General features: G+C 48.8%; 1 protein-coding gene across 4 annotated transcripts in view; it reads left to right on the top strand.

Annotated features, from left to right (window-relative positions):
• The window catches only part of VPS35L (VPS35 endosomal protein sorting factor like), a 133222-nt gene extending 109899 nt beyond the window's left edge, over positions 1–23323 (top strand). For 2 of the 4 annotated variants that reach the window (XM_065893414.1, XM_065893416.1), the window contains 4 exons: positions 7804–7969; positions 15874–15992; positions 21915–22061; positions 22762–23323. In XM_065893414.1, coding sequence (XP_065749486.1) covers positions 7804–7969; positions 15874–15992; positions 21915–22061; positions 22762–22860 — 531 coding nt within the window. In that variant the 3' untranslated portion in view covers positions 22861–23323. The remainder of the gene's footprint in view (positions 1–7803; positions 7970–15873; positions 15993–21914; positions 22062–22761) is intronic. The other 2 variants (XM_065893417.1, XM_065893415.1) reach the window with 1 other exon arrangement.
• The last annotated feature ends 3936 nt before the right edge of the window (positions 23324–27259 follow it).

Raw genomic sequence — 27259 nt, 5'->3', positions numbered from 1 at the left:
CTAGTTGGGGTTCTTAACCTGGGGTCCACCTACCCCAGGGTTTCTGGCAGGGCAACCACGAATTTAGATGAGAAAAAAAAGGTTTTTGTGTTTTGTTTTGTTTTGTTGTTGGTTTTTTTCACAAACCTCAGTGAAGTTTAGCCTTTTGCTTCACTGTGAATCACAGGCAAAGAGCCACAGTACCAGATGCGGTAGCTGGGGCTTTGTCACGAAAATAATCAACACTATGTTTATATCACGTTTCAGGTGTGAAAGTTATTTCAGAAGATCGTCTACGTGTTTCCTTCCTTTAAAAATGCAGTTATTAGGCCCATCATTACTTCACCAAGAAGTAATAGATTACAGTATAACAAATACATTGGAAAAATATTTTGACAACTGTATTTTAGCATAATTGATTGCCTTTGTAGTCTTACATATGTTATTTTCTGCATTAAAAATAGTACTCTGAGTTGTGCATAGGCGTCACCAGGTTGTAACAAGGTCCGGGCACAAAACGGGTCGGCTCCTGATGAAGCCAGATGTACATAGGAGTCGGGGATGCGTTTTAAAACAGAGTCTTGCTTTGTCCCATCCCCGCCTCCCCACTGAGAGTCTCACTCAGTAGGTGGGATTGGCCTCTGAACCAGCATTTTTGAAAGCTCCCTCATCAAGTCAGGTGTAGGTGGTCCTAGGACCACACTTTAAGAAATGTCCCTCTGGACTCAGGCCATGAAAGCAGCCCAGCTCCCGTGGGTACGGGGTTCCTTTTTGGGGTGATGAAAGTGTTCTAAAATTGACGGTGGTGATGACTGCACAACTCTGAATATACAACCAACCTATGAACTGTGCGTTTTAAGTCGCTGAATTGTTGGGTGTATGAATCATATCTTAGTGAAGCTGAGAGAACAAAAAGTGAGGTGCTCCGAAGTTTCCAAGTTCAGATCCCAAGTTCTTTGAAGAGGGGCTGGGATATTCAGGAGGCGGGCTTGATGCTTGATTTCAGTGTTTTCAGATCTCCTTCTTAGTACTTTATAATCAATTTCTCTCTTTTTTGGATATTCTAGTTATTTGTCAGGTGACAAAATCAGGGTTTCTAATGAGGAGGTTGATCAGTGTCATTGTTCATTGATTAACTGGGATGCGTTTTCCTTCTGCATGTGGGGTTTTCTCTGTTAAAAATCACTGGAGCCTTGAAGAAAAACTTGTGTTCGGTCCTGACCCAATGACTCAATAGCCTTGTGGCCTTGAGAAAGTTTTGTAACTTTCAGAGCCTCAGTTGTCACCTTTCTAAAATGTCATCCAAATGCACACCTAGCAGGGCTGCTGTGAGGATTGACTGAAGTGATAGCTATGAAAGTGCTTTGTGAACCAGAAGCTTGGTCCCTGGGGTCACAAACTGATGACCGGTCGGTGGAATCCAGCCCGGAGACATACTTGTTGGCCACATCATGATGGAAAACGTTTGGAACTAATTACCCACATTTAAAAATTGGTAGGGGCTTCCCTGGTGGCGCAGTGGTTGAGAGTCCGCCTGCCAATGCAAGGGACACGGGTTCGTGCCCCGGTCCGGGAAGATCCCACTTGCCGTGGAGCGGCTGGGCCCGTGAGCCGTGGCCGCTGAGCCTGCGCGTCCGGAGCCTCTGCTCCGCAACGGGAGAGGCCACAACAGTGAGAGGCCCCGCGTACTGAAAAAAAAATAAATAAATAAATAAAAATAAAAATTGGTAGATCACAGGAAACCCCAGAAATTTAGTTCCTTGTGGAAAATCAGGTCCAGCCATGTGAGGCCTGCATTCCCCGCCTGGCCAGTTGACCTCAGCTGGAGAGCAGCTGCCCTTCCTGGGGGGCATGTGCGCTCTCTCCAGGTCCCCGGGTGCCTCTGGGTCCATTAAATCCTTTTCTGTTGCCTACCGTTCCCCTAGGCATTCAGGGGAACCCCCCTGCCAGACTTTATTGGTTCCTGGTATCAGTGCTCAGGCTTTTGCCAGGATTTACTAAAGCTCATGAGATGAAGAATAGCCACAGTCCGTGACTTCTTACTAGGTGCCCTGTGCAGTGCTAACTCCCTTCGTCAACATTCAGTCTCTAGGAAAATGCCCCCAAGTCTTGCAAGGTAGGCGTCATTGTACCTTTCCCACTTAAGGAGACCTGGAGCCCAGGAGGCTTGCCTGGGGTCGCACGGCTGTTGAGCAGCAGAGCTGGGAGGTCTGTGCTGCCCCAGAGCCTGTCCTGCATGGTCTGCCTGAAACGTTTGCAGGGGGCTTTATTTGCTCAAGGTTGTTGAGACTTAACAACCCTACATCCCTCCTGTGGGATGCAGCATAGTAACTACTGGCCGGCTTTCCGGGGCGCAGTGAGATGTTGAGCCTGAAGGGCCAAGGCCGGGCGCTAACCGAGCTCAGAAGCCAGAGGATGGGCCACACGCAAGCTCCGCCCGCTGTGAGTAGGTTTAGCAGGAGAGGACTCCCATATCCCACCTTTACCTGGTTCGCATTTTTTTTTTTTTTTTTGCGGTACGCGGGCCTCTCACTGCTGTGGCCTCTCCCGTTGCGGAGCACAGGCTCCGGACATGCAGGCCCAGCAGCCATGGCTTACGGGCCCAGCCGCTCCACGGCATGTGGGATCCTCCCGGACCGGGGCACGAACCCATGTCCCCTGCGTCGGCAGGCGGACTCTCAACCACTGCGCCACCAGGGAAGCCCTACCTGGTTCGCATTTCTACCTTTCATGTCACAGCTTTTTTTTTTAATTCTATTTTTTAAATTTAATTTTATTGTTGTAAGGACATTTAACATATCTATCCTCTTAACACATTTTTAAGTGGACAGTAGAGCTTTGTTGACTCAAGGCAGTATTGTACAGCAGACCCCTACAGCTTATTCACCTTGCTTAATTGAAACTTTAAGCTCATTGATTAGTGACTCCCCATTTCCTCCTCCTCCCAGCCCTTGAATTCCACGCTTTGATTCTGTGGAATCATACAGTATTTGTCTTTTTGTGACTGCCATATTTCACTCAGCATAATATCCTCAATGTTCATCCAAGGTTATGATAGCATTTCCTTTCTTTTTTTTTTAAGGCTGAATAGTATTCCATTATATGTGTATACCACATTTTATTTATCCATTTATCTGTCAGTGAACATTTAGGTTGTTTCCATATCTTGGCCGTTGTGATAGTGCTACAGTGAACATGAGAGCACTAGTATCTCTTTGAGATCCTGATTTCAATTATTTTGGATAAATACCCAGAGGAGGGATGGCTGGATCATATAGTAGTTCCATTTTTAATTCTTTGAGGTACCTGCATACAGTTTTCTATAGTGGCTGCACCATTTTGCATTCCCACCCCCAGAGCACAAGACTTTTAAAGAATGGGTTTGGAAAGCTTTGATTCATTTTATTTGTTTAGAAGAAAATTGAAGCCCTTTTAGACCAAATAAAATACGTGGCCCACTCTATTCACACTTATAAATGCAGAAGTAAACATTCCCCCAGGACAGCCCTCTCTCCTCAGCAAGCAGCACCCCCTTTGGAGCATTTTGAAGCATTCTTCTTTGGCATTAGTAGCAGTCAGCCTCTTGGTAGACTGCAGAACAGTCTTCTCCATGTTATTGAACTAATGCATTTCTCTTGACAACATTCGGTAGGATAAGCAAAGTAGAATTAACTGAACAAGTTCATTGTTACCACTTCAGACGCCTACTTTTGATTCAGTTGAAATTTGTAGGCAATGGAAATGTTTCCCATCGGTTTTCTGGCACTAATCACCAGGACACAGCAGGGAAATGTCTTTTCTCCATCTTATCTTTGAGAAAATGTCCAGCCATCAGCATAACATGGTATCCAGATGCTAAGATTCATTCATTCCGTCCACCCCGCAAATATTTGTTGATCTGGGAATGGAAGAGTGAACATGAGAAATGTGTGCTCCCACTCAAGGAGACAGATGCTAATAAGCAAATAAATACTTAACTACAGTTGTATAAAGTGTCATAAAGAACTACAGGGACCTCTGAGAGCCTCAGATTTGAAGGGAAGGGGGTCAGGGAAGTGCCCTGGGAATGTGTTACCTGAGCCGAGATCCAGAGGAAGACTAGTAGGTCCCTAAGTGCGGGGGGCAGGGAGGGGAGGGTGTTCTGGCCAGAGGGAGCAGTGTGGGTAAGGCCTTGAGGTGGGAAGGGTCACCCAGCAGCACTGGAGGGACTGGAAGAGAGCCGCAGTGACGAGCGAGGTGGTGAGAGACTAGAGGGACACCAGGGTCTCGAGCTGGCAAGATGGGCAGGGGCTGGCTGCAGCGAGGCCAGGGAGCTCTGCAGACTCACCAAGGGCCTCGCATCTCCATGGTGATCTGTCTCCTGCCCTCCGCCCCCGCCACGCCCTCTCAGTGCCCCTCTTTCCTTTCTTGCCCTTCCTCCCAGTCCCCTTGTGTTCTGGCTCCTTTTCTAAAGGACTTGAATATTTATTTAACACACTTACATACCTTTTACAGTGAGCCAGCCAGCAGTTCACAAATACTCACTGCAAACAAACCTGTTATTATCCTCATCTCACAGAAGCGGACCCTGGCACAGAGAGGTGAAGTGACTCACCCAGGGTCACCAGCTAGTAAGTGGCCAAGACAGAATTCAAAGCCAGGATGTGTGTACTCCGCGCTGTCTTCGCTGCCTCTCAGGTCTCCTGGGAAGTTAGTCATTTTCAGGGTATTCCTTCCCTCAAGCAGTGACATTTAATAGAAGGATTCCCACAGACCAAGGAGCCAGAGGGATATTCTGAGCGGTTGAAGGCAGGCCCCCTTTCCGTGCAGAGAGAGAGAGAGAGGTTTGAGTCCCTCCCAGGCGCCCCTTGGGAGCCGCCTCCTGAGCATTTGTTTGCTGCCGGGCAGCCTTGGCAGAGACCCCAGGGGAAACCTTTTCCCCCTCGGATTGCCAACTGAATCGGGATCTCTTTTTCTTCTTTAAAAAAGAAATCTGTGCTTGCATTTCTTTAGTTGCTGGCACTGGTACAATTTCTTTTGAAAATGTTACAACCACTGAAGCGTGGCTATCGTGTGGAAAATGTTTTCCTTGTAGAGAAGGTTGGAAATAATCTCTTCGTCTCCTCGGTTTAAAGCTAGCAGAAACGGCTGGCTACAAACCTTCACGTCTCCGTGACCCCTTCTTCCACCTTTTTGCAGGTGTGTTGAATGCTCTCTCACAATAGTTACGGCAATTTGTATTGAAATTAAGTTACTGGAACATTCAGAGTGTCGTCTCTTTCCAGGGCAGATCCTGAAATAGAATATAGTTTGAACATCCACATAGCAGAACGAAATAGCCTAGTTAGAAACAGCTGTTAGCAAAGCAAGGCAGTAGTGAGCTTCCATCTGAGACTGACTCTGGCAATGGGAGGCGGACCATGGCACGGGCAATTTTGCTGCATATAGTTTGAGGTACTCAGATTTTGGAGTATCATGTGTCTTCTTTTGTGCCGATACCGTAACAGCAATTCCTGTAGATGCTAGCAGCTGTACAAATCATCTCTCTCTCCTCCGCCCTCATTCTTGCCCATTGGAAGTATTACTGCTGTGTATCCACACATTGGATTACGTAGCTGCCAACTCCCGCCCACCTCAGTTATCACACTTCTACTCCATGCCTGAATTCAAGATAGCCGACCACGTGTATGCCTTCCCCCAACTAGCCAGCTCCATAAAGTCTAGTTCATCCCTAATTCATCTGTAGAGAGACAGTATAGAGTATTAGCAGTTAGGAATGTCCACTCTGGAGCCAGACTCCCGGGGCTCAAATCCTGCTTCCCCCATCCACCAGCAGTGTAGCTCATTTCCCCTCTGTGAAATGGTGGGGAGAGGAGGTCATAAAAGTATCTTCCCGGAACGTAGAAAAGCTATGGTAGCTACAATAGCTACCATAAAAGTTAGCTGTTGTTTTTGTAGCCAGCTCAGTGCCTGGCACATAGAAGGTGCTCGAAAAATGTTATCCATTCAACATTATTTACCTACCAAGTGCCTGCTCTGTGCCCAGCACTGTCCCAGGAAGTAGAGACAGGGATGGGGCACCGTTTGCAATCCTGGGCAGTGTATTACTGGCAAACACAGCAGATAAAGTACCTGCCGTCCTGGAGGTTATAGGCTAGGATGAAAAAAAAGATGAACCAAGAGGTATATTTGGGTAGTTAGGAATAAATAAGATCACTTCAGATGCTGAGCACTGCTCTGAAAAAATGAGATGGATGACTTGACGTGAAGAGAGATGAAGAGAGACGGGTAGGGGCTCTGGGTTGCCGATCAGGGCAGGAGCCAACGTGTAAGATGAGATCTGGAGGCTGTCAAGGAGCCACTGCAGCCAAGCCTCACAGGTGAATATTCCAGTCGGGGGAACAGCAGGGCTGGGAGGCCAGACCCCCTTGGCATATGAGCTGCCCTCCAGAGCATCCCGGGCCCTTCAGTCTGGTCTGTGTGGGAGACGGGCCTCTGGGGATCGCGTCACCGGGGCTTCCTTCCTTCTGGCTTCCAGCTGGTTCAGCCAGCGCGAGTAGTGACGTGGACCGCAGGGCAGGAGGAGAGCGAGGCTGGGGTATTTATCCCCCAACTCTCACTGGGCCGTGTTTGGCGATGGCTTTGTTCTTCCATCCAGGGCTGCAGCTGCTGCTGGGTGGCCTCCTCCAACTGCAAAAACTTGCTCCCCACCGCGTGCTTTCAGCCCGAGGATGGTAACAGTTTCCCTCTGTTGCCAGGCCCTGGGTGACTTCTCGCTACTTCTCTTCATTCTGATAATCTTTCATTAACCCATCCTCGTTTAACCCTTGTGAGCATGTCCTCTGTGTCCTGCCAGGACCCTGAGCGGTCCAGCTGGTCCCAGGAGCCATAAAGGTGGCACTGGACTGAGTGAGGGGCAAGATGGACCAGCCGGGTCAGCAGGGCGATGGCAGCAGGAGCTGGGGGGCGGGGAGGGGTCTTTGGAGAGCATTCAGCAGGGGAGCCACTGCATTGCACACTCCTTTTTTTTTTTTTTTTTTGCGGTACGTGGGCCTCTCACTGTTATGGCCTCTCCCGTTGCGGAGCACAGGCTTCGGACGCGCGGACGCGCAGGCTCAGCGGCCATGGCTCACGGGCCCAGCCACTCCGCGGCATGTGGGATCTTCCCAGACCGGGGCACGAACCCGTGTCCCCTGCATCGGCAGGTGGACTCTCAACCACTGCGCCACCAGGGAAGCCCTGCATATCCTTTTTGGAACTGAATTGAAGCTACTGACTTTTTTGCATCCCAGCACTGGTTCAGTTTAGTATCTGAGAAACACTGTTATAAGCTCTGTGACTGACTGTTGGGTTCTTCCTCTCCCAAGAGAGGATCCTCAGTTTAGCTGTTAATGTTGCTGAACGCCCTAAAGAGTGAGGCTGTGTTTAAAGTCGGTGCCTTTGGTGGTGACAGTGAGCATTTGGGGGTTTACCCGAGGTAGGTAGCTTCTGCTGTGCTGTCTGCAACGAGACCTGCAATCTAGCTTTTGTAGTTGGAAGAACAGGGCTTTTTACTGTTATGGACATAAGAGCAAGGCTGTAATTTTGGAAACAGCCCATTAAACTGACAGGTAATTTTGCTTTCTTTCCTCAGACCCAGAGCTCTCAAAGCTTGTCTGCCCAGACTGGAGTGTGTTGTTTGGTGGAGTTAACGACGTTGTGTCACTTTTCTATTGTTTAACCATAGTTGGCACTTTAATTTATCTACAGCTGCTAAAGGGAGGGACCTGGGTTTCTGTCTTGATTTTTTTTTCCCCTCCTGCTTCACATCTAGGTTTATTTTTCCTTTTTTTGGTCCTCCACTAGGATCATCCGGAACACGGGGTTCTGTTTCTTGTTCGAGAGCTGCTCAACGTGATCCAGGACTACACCTGGGAAGACAACAGTGATGAGAAAATCCGCATCTACACCTGTGTCCTGCACCTGCTGTCCGCCATGAGCCAGGAGACCTATCTCTACCACGTAGACAAAGGTAGCTGGGTCCCTCCACCAGACTGCACTGTGTTTGAACTTCTGAACAGCAAGTGCAGGGTTTTCATTTTCTCTTTTATTTAATCCCCTTGTGTTTTACCTACCATGAACTTCTAGTCCAGGGTCTTGATAAATTTGCCCAGTGTAAGAATTACCTGGGGAGCTCTTTAGAATACAGGTTCCTGGGCCCCATCTGTCTCTTCTAAATTAGAATCCCCAGGAAGAGGCCTGAGAATTTGTATCTTTAACAAGCATCCAAGATCATTTTGGCAAACAGACGAGTTCAGAGAAGCAGTCTGTCGGGTCAGTGATGTCTTGGGTGTGGCACAGAATAACCTAGAACGGTGATTACATATGCACATGCATGACCTTCATCCCAGGCCTGTTCCTTACCAGTTTCATGTGGGTCCTGACCTGGACCCTTAGAGCAGGTGCTTGGAAGAAGGAGATGGCCTTGCTCCCCAACATGCAACCAGCCATCTTGAACTTGCTCCTACAGGTTTGGGAGCAGCCTCCTCATGTCCTTGACACAACATGGGACAGTCCCAATTCCAGACCTCTGCCCAGTGACCTAAGCATCTTCCTGCTGGTCAGAGCCTCAGTTCCGATTTTTGGTTTCCAAAAAAATGGCCCTATTGTTAAAAGCAGTTTGGCCAATAAATGAATACTTCAGGGTTTAAGCAACTGTCTCTACACTTGGATATTTTAGGGAACAAATTTGCAGTGCTAAGGATGGCCTCCTGTTATAACTCTCAGAGGCTTCCTCTGGCTGGGATTTGGGGGCTGAGGTTATGTAAAGATGTAACTTGGGGAGGTTGGTTAATGTCAATGATGATAACCTCCATGATCTGAGCTCCTACTGTGTGCCAGGTACGGCACCCCAGACTCCATGGGCCTCTTTCTCCTTTAATCCTGACAGCATTATGAGGAGGACGGGCATTTGTGTCCCCATTTTACACACAAGCAAGGGGAGACACCGAAAGACAACATGGTTTTACCAAGCTCAAGGCCAGTTAGTGCTCGGAGAGGAATTCACTGTGGTACATGCGTTATGCTGCCTCCTTGATTACAAAGTAACAGTATTTTGATTAAAGTATATCATAGTACACACATACAGTAAATCATAAAGCTCAGCAGATTATCACAAGGTGAACGCACCCAGTAACCACCACCGAGACAGAGGAATCAAACATTACCAGCTCCCCAGAAGTCCCCTGTATGCCCCCGTCCACTCAGCACCACCACTTTCCTCTCTAAAGGTGCACTGCTCTCCTGACTTCTGACATTACAGATTAGTTTGCCGATTTTTAACTTTTCCGTAAATGGACCCATTTAGCAAGCGTTCTTTGGCGTCTGGCTTCTTTCACTCAGTGTTACGTCTGTGAGATTCTTCTGTGTTGTGTGTAGCTGTTGTTCACCCTTTTGCATTGCTGCACGGTATTCCATCGTATGAATATACCAGAATTTCTTCATTCCCCTGTGGATGCCGTTCTGAGCTGTTGTGAGGAGTGCTGCTGGGAACATTCCTGAATATATAACTCTTGGTGTTCATGTCTGTCGGGTATATGCCCAGGGTGGAAATGCTGGCTGGTGGAATTTGCTTATGTTCAGCTCTGGTAGGTACTGTCTCACAGTTTTCCAAAATAGTTATACCAGTTTACACTCCCACCAGGCATGAATGAGATTTCCATTTGTTCCCTTGATATGGTCAGTCTTGTTCATTTTGCCTCTTCTGATGGGTGTAATTTGCATTCCTCTGATGGCTAATGAGGGTGAGCTTTTCCTGTATTTGTTGGCATTTTTATTTCCTCTCTTGTGAAGGGCACGCAGAGGGCTCAGAACAACAGAGAAACTTTTGAGGACCAGATGCTGCCGCGGAAGTGGGTCTGTAAACCTGGGCCCTATGAGAGGGGCAAGCCCTCTCCTCGCTCTTCCCTTCCTTAAACAGATTCACTGAATCCCCTGTCTACACAGCACAGCAGGGCGGACTGTAGGAGCCAGAGCGCCAGCACAGAGAGCGTGGCTGTGTTTGACAGGTGGAGTCTAGTTCTCTAGCTTTTAGAGATGAAAACAGAACGGCGGGTTTTCTTTGCTGCCTTCTCGGCCCAGCTGTTTACTCTGGGTGCACAATTGTGACCTGAAAGTTGTCTTCGTAGCAGAGAGTCCTGGGGCCCCGGGAGGCTTTGCAGGGGTGGAGGCTCCATTTCCCCATCTCTTTCTTAGTCGAGGCAGCTCTTTAGACAGCGCTGACAAAGTTTCGAACTTTTGAAAAACTGGGGTCAGCTTTTTTCTTTGCATTTACGAAGGATGCCTTGGCTGTTTTCTTTCCAGATGAATAAGAAGACAATGTTCTGAAATGACCTGGAGCCATAACTCCAGTGCTGTCATGCGAGTGTGCGAGCGAGTGTGCTTGCTGTGGAAGGGCAGGACACTTCTGACACTGAATGTCTATTTATTTAACACGCAGATGTCTAGTTGGAAGAGTACAGCTCAGGGGCCCGTGGGAAGTCGGCACAGCCCCTTCACTCCTCCATGTCACCTGCCCGGCCCTTGAAGCATTTGGGGTTGTGACCCCAGGGCCAGACAGATGCAGAGATCCTGGGCTGTTTTTAGTAGCCATTTGCCAGGGATCTCATTTCTCCCGGTTGTGAGCGCCAGTCTGGACTCTCAGGCCTGCCTTACACTCTGGCCAGGCCAAATTACTTCTGATTGTCAACTTTGCGCTTCTCTCCCCCCCTCTGTCGCCACCAAGTGTTAGCATGGAAACACTTTTCCCCACTTCTGACCCCGTTTTTCACTTTCTCTGTGAATTTTCCACCTTCAGGGTTCAGCCTGGATCTCACTGATTCTATAATTCCATCCCAAGCCTAGATTTTAGGATCCTGGGACCCCCAGGCCGCCCTCTCCTGCCATGCAGCCCATGGGTTGTGATTGCCCGTTTGCTCGTCTGCACCTCCTGTGGACTGTGTGCTCTGTGAGGGCAGGACCAGGTCAGCCCGTTCCCCACCCACCAGGTCTCCGGGTCCTGGAACCTGGCGCAGAGCAGGCCCTCACCTAGTCCGTGCTCTGTGTGTGTGAGCGGGCTGCTCTGAACACGCCTCTGACCCCTCTGGGCAGGATGCCTGCAGCTTGGGTGGTTGACCACAGGTGGTCCTAGACCTTCTCACTTCTCCCCTGCTGCTCGGCTAATCCAAAGGAGAGCAGGTTACTCCATCTCAGAGTAAGACTGGGAATTTATGCCAGGAACTAGCCGAGTCCTCAGCAGCAGGTGCGAGAAATTCCTTTACCAGCTGCATTTTGCCACCCTTCAAAATCAGATGGTGGTGAATAGCTGAATCAAATTCTTTCTCTTCTTACAAGAATAACTGCTGTCTTCCACGTCATGGACGGCAGTTGAAACACAGCAGCCAGAGCCAGAGCTGTCTCAGAAATCCTGGGACAGATGCCTGCAGCCCAGGGCAATTCACCACCAACCTGTGTCATAGGAACAACTATGAAGCCAGCAGCCGACCCAGGAGAGCACTCCCAGAATATTCCCCACCAAGGGGCAGTTCAGAACCGGAGTAGAGGTTTCATGGGGACAGAGAAGCTGGGGAGCAAGGAGACCAGCTGCTCTCCTCATTCTCAGGCAATATGTCTGCAACCTGCTTACAAATGGTTCAGCCAAAAAAAATGACGTGTGTACGTGAGTGTGGAGAGAGCAAGTGAGAGAGCTTCACAGAAGTGGCAAAACAGCATCAGCTGGTGATGCCGGGTGAGAGAGAGGCAGCGCTTCACTGTTCTACAGCCTTGACATTTGTTTAAGTAAAAAGCTGGCGATAAAAGAAGGAGGGGTTATTCTTTTTTTTTTTCCCCACTTAGAAACTCAGTAGTAATTTATTTGGAAAAAAATAAGCAAAGAATGGCTCATTAAAAAATACATTTCATAGTGTCATTCTTCCTCCTTCATACTTTTCCCAAATGCCTAATTGGGAGTTAAATATAAATGTAAGAATTTTAAAAGAATATTATGTACAATTTTATTGAAGTAGAATAAGGAGTTATTCTTTTTTTTTTTTTTTTTTTCGGTACGTGGGGCTCTCACTGTTGCGGCCTCTCGTTGCGGAGCACAGGCTCCGGACGCGCAGGCTCAGTGGCCATGGCTTATGGGCCCAGCTGCTCCGCGGCATGTGGGATCCTCCCAGACCAGGGCACGAACCCACGTCCCCTGCATCGGCAGGCAGACTCTCAACCACTGCGCCATCAGGGAAGCCCAGGAGTTATTCTTGAAATAGCAGCTAGAAATGTACATGAAGCATCCCTGAAATTATTTTGTCAGTCAGTTAATTACTATATGCTTATACCTGTACCATTCCCCAAAAGATTCAAGACAGATTACAGGAAATATGTAAAGTAATAAAATATAATTTTTTAATTGAAAAAATTGGTTCTTAGGAAGTTATAAATTAGGAAATATATGGCTATATATGTCTGTGTGTGGTATACTGGCTGTCACTTTACTAACAGTATATTATAAATACCTTTCAGTACTAGTATACTGTAGCAATAGTATAGTATAGTGTAGTACATGGTAGTTAACGACTATAGATCACATACTTTCATTGTCTTCATAGTATTGCATTTAATGCTAACGCCACAGAGCATTTAATCAAAACTCTTGGTAGATATTTCCATTGCTTCTCCTCTCACCATTATACACAACATTTACAATGAACATACATTGAACATACAATGAACATTGTCCTCTATGATGAAACAATATCACATATATGCATCTTTGTGCAACTGGGGGGATGATTTTCTTAGGATAAATCCCTTGGAGTGGGTTTTCCCAAGTCAAAGATCTGACCTTTTTCTGTACTAAGACTTTTTTTTTGGGAGTAAAATATACAAAGTGATAAAATACATATAAAGTTTACCATTTTAACTATTTTTAATTCAGTTTTATCAAGTATAGTTGCAGTGTTGTGCAACCATCACCATTATCCATTTCCAAAATTTTTTCATCCTCCCCAACAAACTCTGTACCCAATGAACAATAACTTCCCCCTTCCCCCCTCCCCCCAACCTCTGGTGAACTCTATTTTACTTTCTGTCTTTATGAATTGGCGTCTTCTAGGTACCTCGTATAAGTGGAGTCATACAATAGTTGTCCTTTTTATTAATTAATTTTTGGCTGCGTTGGGTCTTCGTTGCTGCACGCGGGCTTTCTCTAGTTGCAGCGAGCAGGGGCTACTCTTCGTTGCGGTGCTCGGGCTTCTCATTGCGGTGGCTTCTCTTGTTGTGGATCACGGGCTCTAGGCGCGTGGGCTCAGTAGTTGTGGCTCGCGGGCTCTAGAGCACAGGCTCAGTATTTGTGGCTCACGGGCTTAGTTGCTCCACGGCATGTGGGATCTTCCCGGACCAGAGATCGAACCCGTGTCCCCTGCATTGGCAGGCGGATTCTTAACCACTGTGCCACAAGGGAAGCCCTGGTTGTCCTTTTGTGTCTGGCACATTTCTCTTATCATAATGCTTTCAAGGTTCATCCATGTTGTAACATGTAGTAGAATTTCATTCATTTTTGTGATTGAATAACATGCCACTGTTTAGATAAACCACATTTTGCTTATCTGTTGATCTGTCAGTGGACACTTGGGTTGTTTCCACCTTTCGGCTCTTGTGAATAATGCTGCTATGAACATTCATGTACATGTATCTGTTTGAGCCTCTGCTTTCAAGTCCTTTGAGCATTGGAGTTGCTGGATCCTGGAGTTGCTTTCCCACAGCAGCTGCACCATTTTATATCCCCACCAGCGATGCACGAGGCTTCCAGTTTCTCCACATCTTCATCAATACTTATTTTCCTTTGTTGTTGTTTTTAAATAACAGCCATCCTAATGGGTGTGAAGTGGTACTGGACATTTCTTAAGGCTTTTCTTACTGATTTCCAGACTATGGTACTCCCACCAACAGTTTGCCCAGGCCTACATCAAAACCTGGTATTCTTTCTCACCTTTGTTAATCTGATAGGTGATGTTTTACTAAAAGTTCTTCTGTGGTTTTAGTTTTCTGTTCTTTGATCACGAGTGAAATTGAACTTTTATTCCCCCTAAAATTATAGGCCATTTAGATGTATTTCTGATACATTGATGTATTTGCCAATTTTCCTATAAGTGACCCTAAGAGGGGTCTCTTTCTTAAAAGCTCAGAAGCCATCCCTGCACATTGTACTTTGGCTTTTCTTGTCTTCTGGCCAGTGCCTGTTTAACGTGATCCCCTGGTTCTGTAGCTCGTTGCCAGCAGTCCAGGGAATAGTTCTATGCAGGCCCTGACAGACGGCTGGTGACTTTGACCATAATGGGGCTATCCATTGTGGCTCTGACTCTCAGCCTCAGCCGTCTGCAAGCTAAACGGGTGCCCCGTGTCCCTCGCTTGTGGTGTCACCTCTTGTTCGCATCACACAACTTCATGGGCTTTACTGTGATCCCATATGTATCATCCCTTTTGATTGTATATGCCTAGGAGACAGAATCCTAGGGATGGTGAAGAGCTGGGCCGAGAAGAGCACAGCAAACCACATCCCCCCAGATGAGCTAAGCTGAACCGGTTTATTGACGTCTCTAAACCATGAACTGGATTAGCACTGTGTGTACATGGCTGTATAAGCCCAGCCGCGCCCCCCCAAGGCACCTGCACGGCCTCTGCTTTATCAGATGTCACTGCACCTGGGACAGTGGCCCAAATTTTAGGCCTCCACCAGATCAGAAACATCTAAGAGCTGCCACTGCACTTCTCCTCTCCTTGACCACTTAGCGCCGAGGGTGCTCCAATGGTTTTGCACTGAACTGAGCGCTGCTCATTCACACCGGAAATAACTCTGCTCAGCCACGTACAAGTCGGCATTTGGGAGTTGGGGTGAAAGCAGTTAAAAAAGGATCTGGCGAGAAAAGGCATGGGGGGAAAGAATCGACTCTGCAAGGCAGAGGTTGTGGTTCCCTTACAGACTTTGCAGCAGCCTGGCCCTGACCCCTCACCGCCCCCCACCAAAAAAAAAAGAAAAGAAAGAGAACCGCTGAAGTGTCCGCAGGAGGGGCCAACCAAAAGCATTCTGGTCCATCACACAATGGACTACTGATCAGCTAGTACAAGCAAAGCAGCACATCCATATATGCTGATATGGAAATAGCTCCAGGAATCATTAAGTGAAAAAAAACCAAGCGCAAAACCGCACCCTGTAGAGTCCCTCTCCTTCCTTACCCAGAGGTCATGCTTTGTGCGAAGGTCGATAGGAAGGGGGGGGGGGGAGGTCAAACCCAGGCTGTTCTCACAGCTGCTCTTTCTCTAGACAGCGGCTGTCACAGGAGATGCCCAAGGAGAGAGGGGACTTTAGTGAAAGGATTCAGGTTTGCGAGAAGACATAGAGAACCTTCTGTTCCATCTGCAGAAGTTTTGCGGCGGAGTGACAGGGCAGGGGGCTGGGGGCGGTGCTTAACTGTGTAGGCTTTGACGGGAGCCTCCCAGTTTGGGATCCTGGCTGGGACAGGCTCGGAGCCTCCGTGTCCCCATCTGTCATCTCTTGCACATGCGGTTTTGAGGACTCCGCAGTAACACCTGTGAAGCGCTGAGCCCAGAGCCTGGCACCCCGGTGCTCAGTATTGACAGCCATTCTGATGGCCACTGTGATGCTTGCCGTCCCCCTCCATGCCTGGGCCGGAGGGGACAGACTTCAGAGTCTGAGCTCTCTGGCTTAGACTGTCTGGAAGGCCAGGTGTTTTCTCCATGATTCCCAAGGCCCAAGCCCGTGGGAAACTCTGGCCGTTTCCATTTGCCCTGCCGTGATTTCCTGCCACCCGCTGACACCACGGCTGCCTCTCCCTGGCCTTGGGCTTGGGAATGTCTCACTGCTCTGGTTTCTTCCATCAGTTGACTCCAATGACAGCCTCTACGGGGGAGACTCCAAGTTTCTGGCTGAGAACAACAAGCTGTGCGAGACGGTGATGGCTCAGATCCTGGAGCATCTGAAAACCCTGGCCAAGGACGAGGTAGGTGCCCCTGCCGCCCCCATCCCCGCCGCTTGCCCTGAAAGCACGCGTTCCCAGGGTGCTTGGACATTGGTTCGTCCAGAGAGTAACGCGCCTGTGTGAAGACTGTTCATCGAGGGCCCCGGGGCCTTTGCTCCTACCATTTTCTCTGCCTGCACTGTGCCTCCCCAGGGTTCTCCTGGCCACCCCTCTCATCATTCGGGTCTCAGCTCAAGTACCTCCTCAGAGTGGCCTTCCCTGAACCCTGTGTCAAGTAGCCACTGCACTCCTGCGTCCCTCTGAACTGTCCCTGTGACGCTCGGGCATTCTCTGAAATGCTCTGTGTTCACTTCTCAGTCGCCTGCCTCCCCACCAGAATGTAAGCTTCATGTGGCCGGGACCTCGAGATGTGGCTCTCGGAGACCTCCCTGTGCCTGAGACAGGCTCTCTGGGATCCATCTGTCACTCACCCCGGCATCCTCACCTCGAACCTGGCATACAGCGGGCGCTCAATCAGTGCATGTTGAGTGAGTAACAGCCTGCACTTTCCACACCTTAGCTCTTTGAGGCCCACAACAGCCCTGTGATGTAGGTGCTGTGTTCATTCTCCTTGGACAGAAAAGAAAACCGAGGCTCAGAGAGGTTTCCAGAGCTCCTGGTTTCCTCTGGTTGTGACAGAACAGGGTTCCCACCCAGATCCTCAAGCGTGAATCTGTAGCCACTGCACCACCCTCCTCGGTCAAGGCCTTACCACTCAGCTCCTAAGAAGTGGCATACGGTTGTTGTCCAACCATGATAGTAGGCTGTGCCTGCCCAGCCTTTTTCTTTTTTTTTTTGCCACACCCCACAGCTTGCGGGGTCTTAGTTCCCTGACCAGGGATTGAACCCGGGCCTTTGGCAGTGAAAGCTCGGAGTCCTAACCATTGGACAGCCAGGAAATTCCCATCCCAGCCTTTCTCATACTGAGTGTAGTGTGGAGAACTCTGCGTGTGTGGTTTCATCTCACAACAGTCCCATGAGTGGGAACAGCTGTTATCCCTTTACACTTGCCAGATGAGGAAACTGAATCCTAGAGTGGTAGCTATGGAATGTGGTCAAGGCAATCTTCTAGAACCCATGCTCTGATCCACAGAATATATTCCTTTATCAGATGTTGCGTCGTTGCCTTTTCAGAGCAGTTTTTCCCATATTCTCCATATTATAGATAGATGGTTGACTGATTTCAAAATAATTTCCAAATTATAGTACGATCTAAATAACTACCTGGTACCCTTCCCCAGTTACTCCATTTTTGCAGCGTCAGCTCAAACATGTGGGTGACAGTTGGATCCCAGAAGCTCTGTCTCAGGCTTGGTGGACATTGCGTTAAGGCTGATTCCTGCTGTGTAATCAGGGTGGGGAGGTTGGCAGTGACTCTGGAGTCAAAGCCAGTGCCTGACCTTTCTCTGCGTCCTTCCCCTGGGGCAGCTCCTGTCAGGCTTCTGCCTCCGTGTCTGCCCCACACCCCCAGTCTTGCTCTTCCCTACTCCACATACTGACAGCTCATTCCTGATCTCGTGTTGGCAGATTTCTGTCTTCTCTTACTGCCACTCACCCCCCACCCTCTCCAATTCCCTTTCCCAAACCCAGGACAGATTTCAGACTGCAGGGTTCCCAGTGGCTTTCCAGCCCTCCCCTTCCTGCCCACACACTTCCCCAGCTCCTCCTTCCCAAACCTCAAGTCTCACGTTTTTAGGATTTGCTTCTCTACTCCCCACCCCACTAAATCCTTTGAAGACAAAATAAGATCAAACTGGACTTTTAATTCTTACTCACTTCCAGGACTGTACAGAATGCCACCATTGGCTTTCGCCCCTTCCCCACCCCACCACAGAAACGATGAGAACATTCTATAGCTGTGGGTGCGCCTGCACGCACACACACACACACACACAACATACATGTATGTCCCGCGTTCCCATTCTCCCCAGGGTATTCAAGCAGGTCCTGGAGAGAGTGGGATTTTTTCCAGACTCCATTCCCCAGTGGCCACTGCTGAGGTCAGGGGCACTGCACACAGAGCCAGCCTTAAGGTTAGTAGGCCAAAAGGCAGATGGAAAACACAGAACCACTGCTGCCCTGGGGGCCCCAAGTGCCTCCCAGCGCCCTCTCTAGGGAGGGAGGATTGTGGGTGGGTCCCAGTGACCCTGGGGCCCCCTGGGTGCAGGGCTGTAGAATGCTGGGGAGTTGATGCTTGGAGGGCACTGGCTGTCAGTGGAGGGGGCAGCATCAGAACCCCAATTTCTTCAGGAACTGGTTTATCAAACCAGTTAGTGCTAGAAGAGATAACCCCTCCTCCAACTGAAAGGCCTTTTTTGAAAGCCTGTAAACTTCGTCTCTGCGGTAGGCAGCTTTCAGGAGAGAGCCCTCATTACGCTGCAGGAGAAATGGAGTCCTTCACCTTCAGCTTGCACTGGTCACTCCCCTGCTGTGAAGGATTCTTAGCACCTTCCCTGATCCCTACAGCCAAGGGCTCTGGCTCTAGCTTCTTGCCAGAGCAGGGCTGTGTGTTTGACACATGGTGCCCAAGAAACATGTGCCCCGGGGCTTGAAAATGCATTTCTTCACTCTGACAGGACAGGCTGGGTCTAATCAGAGGTGGCTGCTGACAGCATAAACGACCACAGTCTAGGACCTCCAGGCTCACAACAAAAATAGAGCCCAGAACCATATAATTTGGAACTGTTTTAACATTTGTCTCTTTCTCTTGGGGGAGGAGGCATTGACTGTGATAAGGACTCTGAAATAATTCTGAAATAGCAGGGCTGGAAAGTTTCTGAAGTACATTTCAACTCACATAAATACCAGGGACTCTCACTGAAAATGTCTGCCCATATATGCACATTTATTAGAAAAAATATGGGTGGACTGAGCTAAGACGGAACATGTCATCCTTCACTTTAACAGCATGCTGTGAGATTCGGCAGAGGCGGCAGTGGGAGGGGAGGCCTCTAGAGCCTGGAGCACTCAGACCTCTCTTCACCTGCTGTGGAGCCAAGCTGGGCGCTGTGAAAGCCCAACGCTGGTGCCCGAGCTGAGTGTCTCATCTCTCAGCGCTGGTATCAGCCCTGCTTCCAAAACTGTCCTCTACATGCACGTGAAGGAACCAGCCCTGCCCTAGTCATGAGCTTTATGAAGCTGTTTGTTTGGGTGTGGTGAGGCTGGGAACCATGCCAGACGGTTACAACTTCCGGCAAATGACAATTCCCCTAGGAAAAGAAACAAAAGAAGCTCTTCTATTTAAAACCTCTGTAGGGAGAGGAGGGGCTGGAGGCCCTGGTTTGGTCTCTCATAACGTGTTCACGGTTTCCTGGGTCTCTGCACGTCGGCCGCCTGCCTGCTCTGGCCTGCTCATCCCCAGACCCGTCTCTAATGATCTCATTTTTAATCGGCTGTGCATTTAAAACACATGCGAACTGGGCTTTTATTGTAAAATGCTTGAGAAGATACAGAATAGAGAAGTAACCAGTAAGATACTGTCTTACTTGTTTGACTTTTAAAAACTCTCCCTTGCTTCAAAGAAATGTAGTTAAAGGGCCTCTCTTGGGAGACTCTTATAGTTGGATTTGAGAGTTTTCTGTTAGCTTGGTCCTCTAGGTCTGAGCAGAAACCAGGGCCCAGGCATCAGATGAGAGCCAGCTGAAAAGGTGAGCAGGATGGGCTGGAACCCACTGGATGGTCTCTGCCGCGTTCCCGACTGGGGCAGAGCTCACTGTCTGATTAAACAAAGGAACCCAAAGCAGGAAGTTGCCAGCCAGTTAGAGTCTACCAGCCTTCCCTCCTTGTGCCTGCAGGCTTGGGACCCGACAGCGTGACCCCGCTCCGTGACAGCAGTGCTGTTCAGTCGGCCCAGCTGCTTCTGTGACGGTCACCTGGTCCCGACTGTTGTCCAGGCAGGCTCGATTTAGGGGGCTTGAGTCTCTTCACTGTCGTCACTCAGCCACTGTCACCCAACTGCATTCTTAGCTGCTCCTTGGCAGTTTTATTGCATTGTTTTTTTCTCCACTAGAAGACTTTAAATCCTCACTTGGGAGAGGGCAGCAGGAGGGGGTAACAAAGTTGGCTCCGCAGTTAGCGTAGTCTGCTGCTCTATGGGCTCCACACATGGAAGGATGCATGGACAGATAGACAGTTAGTAGGTTGTTTGAAAAAAGCAGGAAAAAAAAATATGTATTGGTCTAAACCACATCAAATCGTTCCTATTTCCCTGGATAAAACTGTGTAGCTGCACTGGGCAAATCTGTTAGCTTCTTCAGAATTTGGATGCCTAATGTGATGTTAACCATGGGTCTATGGGAACATCTTGTAAACTGGGGCGGACACGGGAGGGTGTGGGTACCAGCACAGGCTCCAGAACTGAACGACTGGAGCTCAAATCCTCACTCTGCACTTGCTGGCTGTGGTCCTTGAGCAAGTTCCTGACCTCATCAGCAAAATGGGAGCGTACTGGTTTCCTGTTACAGCTTTAAGTCACCACAAACTTAAAACAACCCCCATTTGTTATCTCACCAGTTTGGTAAGTCAGAAGTTGGTGCTGGCTGGGCCCGTTTCTCTGCTCCTGGTTTCACAAAGCCAAAGTCAAGGTGTTGAGTGGCTGGGCTCTTACCAGGAGGCACTGGGAAAAATCCACCTGCCAGCTTACTTGAGTTGGCCACTTCAGTTCCATACGGTGTAGGACTGCGGTCCTGTTTCCTTGCTGCCTGTTGGCTGAGGGTTGTTCTCAGCTTCTAGAAGCCGCCTGCATTTCTTAGCTCTTGGCCCCCTTCTACCATCTTGAAAGCCAGCAGTGGTGGGTTGTGTCCTTCTCATGCTTCAAATCTTTCTGGTCTCCCCTTCTGCGTCATCTTTCCTTTGCTTTCCTCTTCTGTTACTTGTCTCTGACTCTAGCCTGAACTTCTGCTACTTGTCTCTGACTCTAGCCGGAAAAATTTCTCTGCTTTCTAGGGCTCAAGTGATTAGATTGGGCCCACCCAGATAACCCAGGATTATCTCCCTAAGGTCCATAACCTTAATCACACCTGCGAAGTCCCTTCACAGTAGCACCTAGATTAGTGTTTGGATAACCAGGAGTTGGGATCCAGCTCTAAAATCCTGCCTACCTACAGAGTTGTGAAGATTAAACAAGGTGAGCTGGGTAAAGCACAGAGCTCATACCTGTCACAGTGTAAGGACCCCATACCCACTAGCTGCCAAGGAGCAAAGCAGACACTCAAGGCTCCTGGCAGCACTGACGTCTGCAGCGCCAGCCAAGAGCACCCAGCAAGGGTCCGGGCGTCAGCTCTCCAGGACCCACACAGATGTGTGATCTGACCTGGTCCCCTGCTCAGGCCCACCTGCTGACTTGGGCCTTCCCAGGTGCCTTTGTTTACCTTGGGGAGCTGGTATCTTTTCTCCTGGGCCTGTTGCATTTTGGAGATTTAGTTTCCCTTCTGTCTTTACCATTCAAAGCTGGGGTTCAGGTTTGGTCTACTCTGACATTTTGGTTAGACTTTACTTGTTTGAGAGTACCTTTCACATCAGGTCACTGAGCAAAAGAGGAATGATCTGGTGTGAAGAATACCTAATGGTTCCTATAAAAGCTGGGCATGGGCACCAGGCACTGGGGAGCATTATTCACGGGGAGCTGTCTTTGGTCTTTATTACCAGCACCCAGAGGGTGGGAACAGTGACTGAAACTTTGGGTGGCTTGAGGACACGTCTGTAAGAGACGTATCTCACCGTTCAGTTTACTCCTGTACTTGCATTAATGCAGGACGGCCTTTCAGTGCTGGGGTAACCGGGGAGGTTAAGCAGCTCGCCCTCCAGAGGTCCGTGGCAGAGCTGGCCTTGGAACCCCTGGCAGCGTCAACACTGCGCTGGGCCTGAGCCCCAGTGCCAGATAGTAACCTCTTTTTTCTGTATCAGGCCCTAAAGCGCCAGAGCTCGTTGGGCCTTTCCTTCTTTAACAGCATCTTGGCCCATGGGGACCTGCGCAGTAACAGGCTCAACCAGCTGTCCGTCAACCTGTGGCACCTGGCACAGAGGCACGGCTGTGCGGACACCAGGACCATGGTAAGGCGAGGGGAGGGGTGGGGGGAGTGGGGGGCCCTCAACGCCCACCAGGCACGGCTGTCCTGGCGAGTGACGCAAGCCCACTGGCCAGGCACAAGTGGCCTCAACACAACATCAGGGCCTGGACATCAAACAGCCCCAGTCTCCCCTTCCAGAAAGGTGCCAGGCCCTACAAAGTACAGATGGCTCTCCGTATCTGCAAGTTTGGCATCCTCAGATTCAACCAACCACAGATCAAAAATATTCAGGGGGGAAAAAAAATTCCAGAAACTTCCAAGAAGCAAAACCTGCATTTGCCACCTATCAGCAACTATTTACATAGCATTTACATTGTATTAGGTGTTATAAGTCATCTAGAGATGATTTAAATATACAGGGGGAGGTATGTAGGTGATACGCAAATACTACACCATTTTCTATAAGGGATTCGGTATCCTCAGTTTGGTCCTGGAACCAAGGGACCACTGAGTAGTATTAAGAATTAATTCCCTCTGAATAAAAACCACATGTATGAAAACACCAGTCATTCCTGGTGATTTTAAGAGCAAGCTATAATCTAAGAAGTCTTATTTAAAAACTGCTGGTTTCTTCCCCTCCCTTCTCTGCTAAGAAAAAAGCCAGAGCTCCCGATATGGCTGATTTGTTGGAGCCTTGAGAGTTATGAACCAGAAAGGAGATGAGTCTTTCTCTTTCCTCCTAGGTGAAAACTCTGGAATACATCAAGAAGCGAAGCAAACACCCAGACATGGGGCATCTGACCGATCTGGCCCTCAGGCTCCCTCTGCAGACGAGGACCTGACCCTACGTAGGGGCTCTGGTGCCAAGTCCAGAAAGACCTGTTTTGCGTTTTTGTTTTTATTTTTACACACGTACAGATTGGCTTCTCTACTAGATTATTCTGCCAGTGAAGTGAACAAGCGGGAGCTGTCAGAGCATTCGAATCCACTCCTGCTCACTGAGCACAGCATCTTAGTGTTTCTTTGCACAGGTGGCCTTCAGATGGGCCTTTAGGGAAAAACTGAAGAATGCAAGTAACATCTTTCCTTTCTGGAAGGTGTTTTTTAATTGGAAAAAGAACCTTGAAAAGCAGTCCACTTTGACAGACCCACTGTGCCCTTTCCCTAATTTGCTTTATATCAAAATCAGCTCTTGATTGGATTTAGAATATGCTGGTGGATTAAAGGAGAAAGTGAGGTCAAATCTGAGATTCCCTGTGGCTTCGATGGAAAATATACTGTAACTGAATAAACCTCCTGAAGGAACACTTATGTTCATGACTGTTCATTTAATTACAGTTGACTCTCATCCGGAAGAGAATGTGTCTAAACATACCGCCTGGTTTTCTTGCAGCCATCACCCTCAACAGCATATGATTCTGTCTACTTTTTTATCAGTTTGGCGGAATCTCATTCTTGTATTACCACTCATGAGCTTCCACTGACATTCTGAATCAGTAAGAGCATTAATATTGATGGTGGTGGTGACTCACAGCCTAGAACCCCTTGTGCAGGAAAATGCATCCAAGCTGTGGATTAAAAGTGCCCCCAGGGGCTTCCCTGGTGGCGCAGTGGTTGAGAGTCCGCCTGCCGATGCAGGGGACACGGGTTCATGCCCCGGTCCGGGAAGATCCCACATGCCGCAGAGTGGCTGGGCCCGTGAGCCACGGCCACTGGGCCTGCGCGTCCGGAGCCTGAGCTCCGCAATGGGAGAGGCCACAACAGTGAGAGGCCCGCGTACCGCAAAAAAAATAAAATAAAATAAAAGTGCCCCCAAACTCTATACTTTTGGAAGGTATACACTGAGTGTAGATAGACTACATTTTACCTCTACCCTGTGAGAAGCCTGATTACAGTTCACACAGTAAAAGTAGCATGTTTTAATTGAATAGCTTGGGACCAAGAATATGCTATGGATTTTCCGGCTGGCTTAATAGTGAACCCCACGAGAAAACGGCCTCCGTTAAGGAACAGCGTGTACTGAAGAACGCACCTCAGCTGAACATAACAGACATTCAGAAAGCACAGTGGTGTTGCTCAAATGTTCCCAAGTGGCCTTTATTTCACAAAATTATTTTCATTAAAATTACTTCCTAAACCACTTTTACTATATGATACTATTCAAATGAAAATCAATTGGCAAATTTACAAATTATGCACTTTTAAGTCATCTACTTTGAGGCTGTACACATCAGACAGCATCAGCGCCCAAGCCTGAGTCAGTGAATTCCTAATGCTCTTCCATTAACCTGGACTTGGACTTTCACGTTCGGTCAGGTATCCGTTACACCAAAGCAGCCTCTGAACCATATGTTACCTGGCCCAGGTGGAAGCTTAGATTTTCTGTGTTCTTGTGTGGTTTCCTCAGCCTGTTACTGAATCAATTAGCCAGTCTCTGAAGACCATGGCCTACATGAGGTGAAGTCTACTGCTACTACTACATGAAGGATGATGGAACAACAACACACAAAATAAACGAAAAAAATTTAGGAAATAAGGTGAAAGTAAGAAAAACTTCTGCATGAGGCCTGTATTAATTTTCTATTGCTGCTTTAAATTACTACAAACTTAGTGGCTTAAAACGTCACAATTTTACTACCTTACAGCTCTACTGGTCTGAAGTCTAGTGGGCTTACCTTCAAAGTGAAGGTGTCAGCTGGGCTGTATTCCTTCTGGAGGCTCTAGGGGAGAATCAGTTTTCTTGCCTTTTCCAGCTTCTAGAGGCCACCTGCATTCCTTGGCTGGTGGTCCCTTCATCTTCAAACTAGTGACAGCTTGTTGAGTGTTTCTTGCAAGTCTCTTGACTCTTCTGTCCCCTCTTCTAATCCTGGATTATCTGGGTAGGCCCAGTCTAATCATATTAAGGTCAGCCGATTAGCAAACTTAATTCCATCTGCTACCTTAAACTCCCTTTTGTTTTGTATCACAACATATTAACAGGTTCCAATGATTAGGACTTGGACGGGAGGCGGGGGGCATGGGGGCATTATTCCAACCACAAACCTGAACAGTTCTAAGTTTGCAGAGCTGAACACACAATTTTTAAGGGGAGAACTGTGTCTATCTGGCAAATACTTTTGATGGGCCAGTCTAGTTACGGAAAGGTGGCCTCAGGGAGGGGCCTAGTGGGCTAAGGCAAAACAGCAGGAATCACCCCAAGGAATAAAAAAGTGGTTAAGAATCACGAGGTCTGGGGAACGGCTGGATAAAGGCAGTTATAAGGAGGGAAGGACCTTGCCATAGGAGGAGGGTCAGTCAGTGAGCAACCCCCAAGGGAGAAACAGGCGACAAGTTCAAGAACACGGTTGTTACATATTCAGCTAAGACCTTGGCTGTGCTTAAATACCAGACCTCCCACCCACCTCTCCCAGATTCTGAGTAAAAATCCAAAACCCGCCTTGTTCCAGTGGAGACAGGCTGTGTGCTACATGGAGTCAACAAATGAGGAACAACATGGGAAATCACACCGCAGAAACTTGCAGACAGCTTGAGGAGGGCCCAGGACATGGGGAAAAAGGGGGATAGGTGACTCAAGACAATGTTGTTTAATTTACAAAAGGACGGAGGCCCAGCTAACTGCAGGGCAGGAGCTGTCACTAGAGCAACAGTGGTCTGCACCTATGAGAGCAGCCGAGACAAGGCTAAGTTCAATCTGAGGACACTTGGCATCCTGCCGTCTTGGCTGCCCAGCCTTCTCTGCTTAGACCCTGCTTCAGGAACAGACTTTAAGAAACCTTCCCAAGCCAAGTGGAACTCATTCAGCCACACTGAGCTAGAAAGTCAAATCCTATCACACACAGACTGAAGATACTGAACAGTAAGAGGGGAAAGGCCTGACCACCACACCCTAATGAGAGCTACCACTGTGGGGATAGGTCAGGGACAATCGCTCAGCCACTCTCCGGAAGCACCCGGTAGATGGCTGAGCAGGCCCAAACTGTAGTGTGATCTCTCAGCAAAATAAAAACGATTAGAGAAGCAGTGGTTGGTTCCTTTTACACTGGGCAAGTTCCTGTAGTGTGGATCAAGACTGGGAAAGATTTATTCCCCTGTCGGAATGGGATGTGCCCTGAAGAGCTAACTCAAATGCAGAATCTTCCCGTGTAGGCCTCTTCCGTTACGCATCTCAAGGTGGAATCCGTGAAAGGCCAAGTTCACCTTCTGAGGGAAGTGGCCCACCTGAATCACTGCTAACACAGACTTTGTAGGACTCTAGACCTAGCCGATGCTTGCTGGTCAGGGCCCAGGCAGGCCTGCCTCACCTCTGCCCCATGGGGCAGTAGTGGACCCATGTTCATCTCACCAGCACCCGAACCTCAGTCTTCCTTCCTGACTGGCCTGAGAGTCTCCCTCCACATGCCAGGGGCTGGCTCAAGAATGGGTATGTGACCCACTGCTGGGCAATGAGTTATGACAAAAGGGCTTCTGTAAGTTTCCTTGAACCACAAGGTTTTTCTTCTTCCTCTGTAATAGTCTAGTGTCTTGATACGCTGCCTGGAACTGCTACAGCCATCTTTCCACCAGCCTGATGAAGCCAACACCGAGGATGACGGAGCAGAGAGGAAACATTCGTTTCCTTCATGGGAAGCTGAATCAACCCCCTACAACAGGACAGGACTCCCTGCCACGAGAGAGACTGAATTTCCTGGCTGTCCAGGCCTGCCTGAGACAGGATGTCTGTAGCAGGAGTTCAAGCCAAGTGGTGTGAAAAAGGCCCAATGAGAACTGATATTTTAGGAAGCAAAATGCTAGGTGAATGCAGAGAAGGTGGTCACGTCACTCGGGTGGCTATACCCGGAGCTTTGGGAAGCTGGCCGTAGCCTCAAGGCTTGGAAACGCTGATCCCAGGCTGACGAGGCAACGCCCTGTCATCCCCACGTCTGCGCCTCCAGCATTCGACCTCCTCCAGGGAAGTCGCCTGGGATTCTCCTCCTCGTGATTGAAAAGAATCCAATAAACGCATCCCTGGGAATTAATGTGCCTTCGGCTCACGTGGAGGACTAACCACCTGCTCTCTAAAACGCCTGTTCAGAATGCAGTCAAAGCAGAAAGATGAAATGCAAGCTTGCCACTGGGGATGGAAGGACGGCAGACGCAAAAGGCAAGATGGGTTCAGAGGCACACTTCCCAGCAGCAGAGGAAGCTCAGCCGCATCTGCCTGGTGGCAATCCAGACGCCTCTTTGCCTGTGGCTACTCCAAGA

The sequence above is a fragment of the Phocoena phocoena genome, chromosome 15, assembly GCF_963924675.1.
Source record: "Phocoena phocoena chromosome 15, mPhoPho1.1, whole genome shotgun sequence".
Lineage (NCBI taxonomy): Eukaryota > Metazoa > Chordata > Mammalia > Artiodactyla > Phocoenidae > Phocoena > Phocoena phocoena.
The sequence above is the reverse complement of the archived record's forward strand: the minus strand, read 5'-3'. Positions and strand labels throughout refer to the sequence as shown.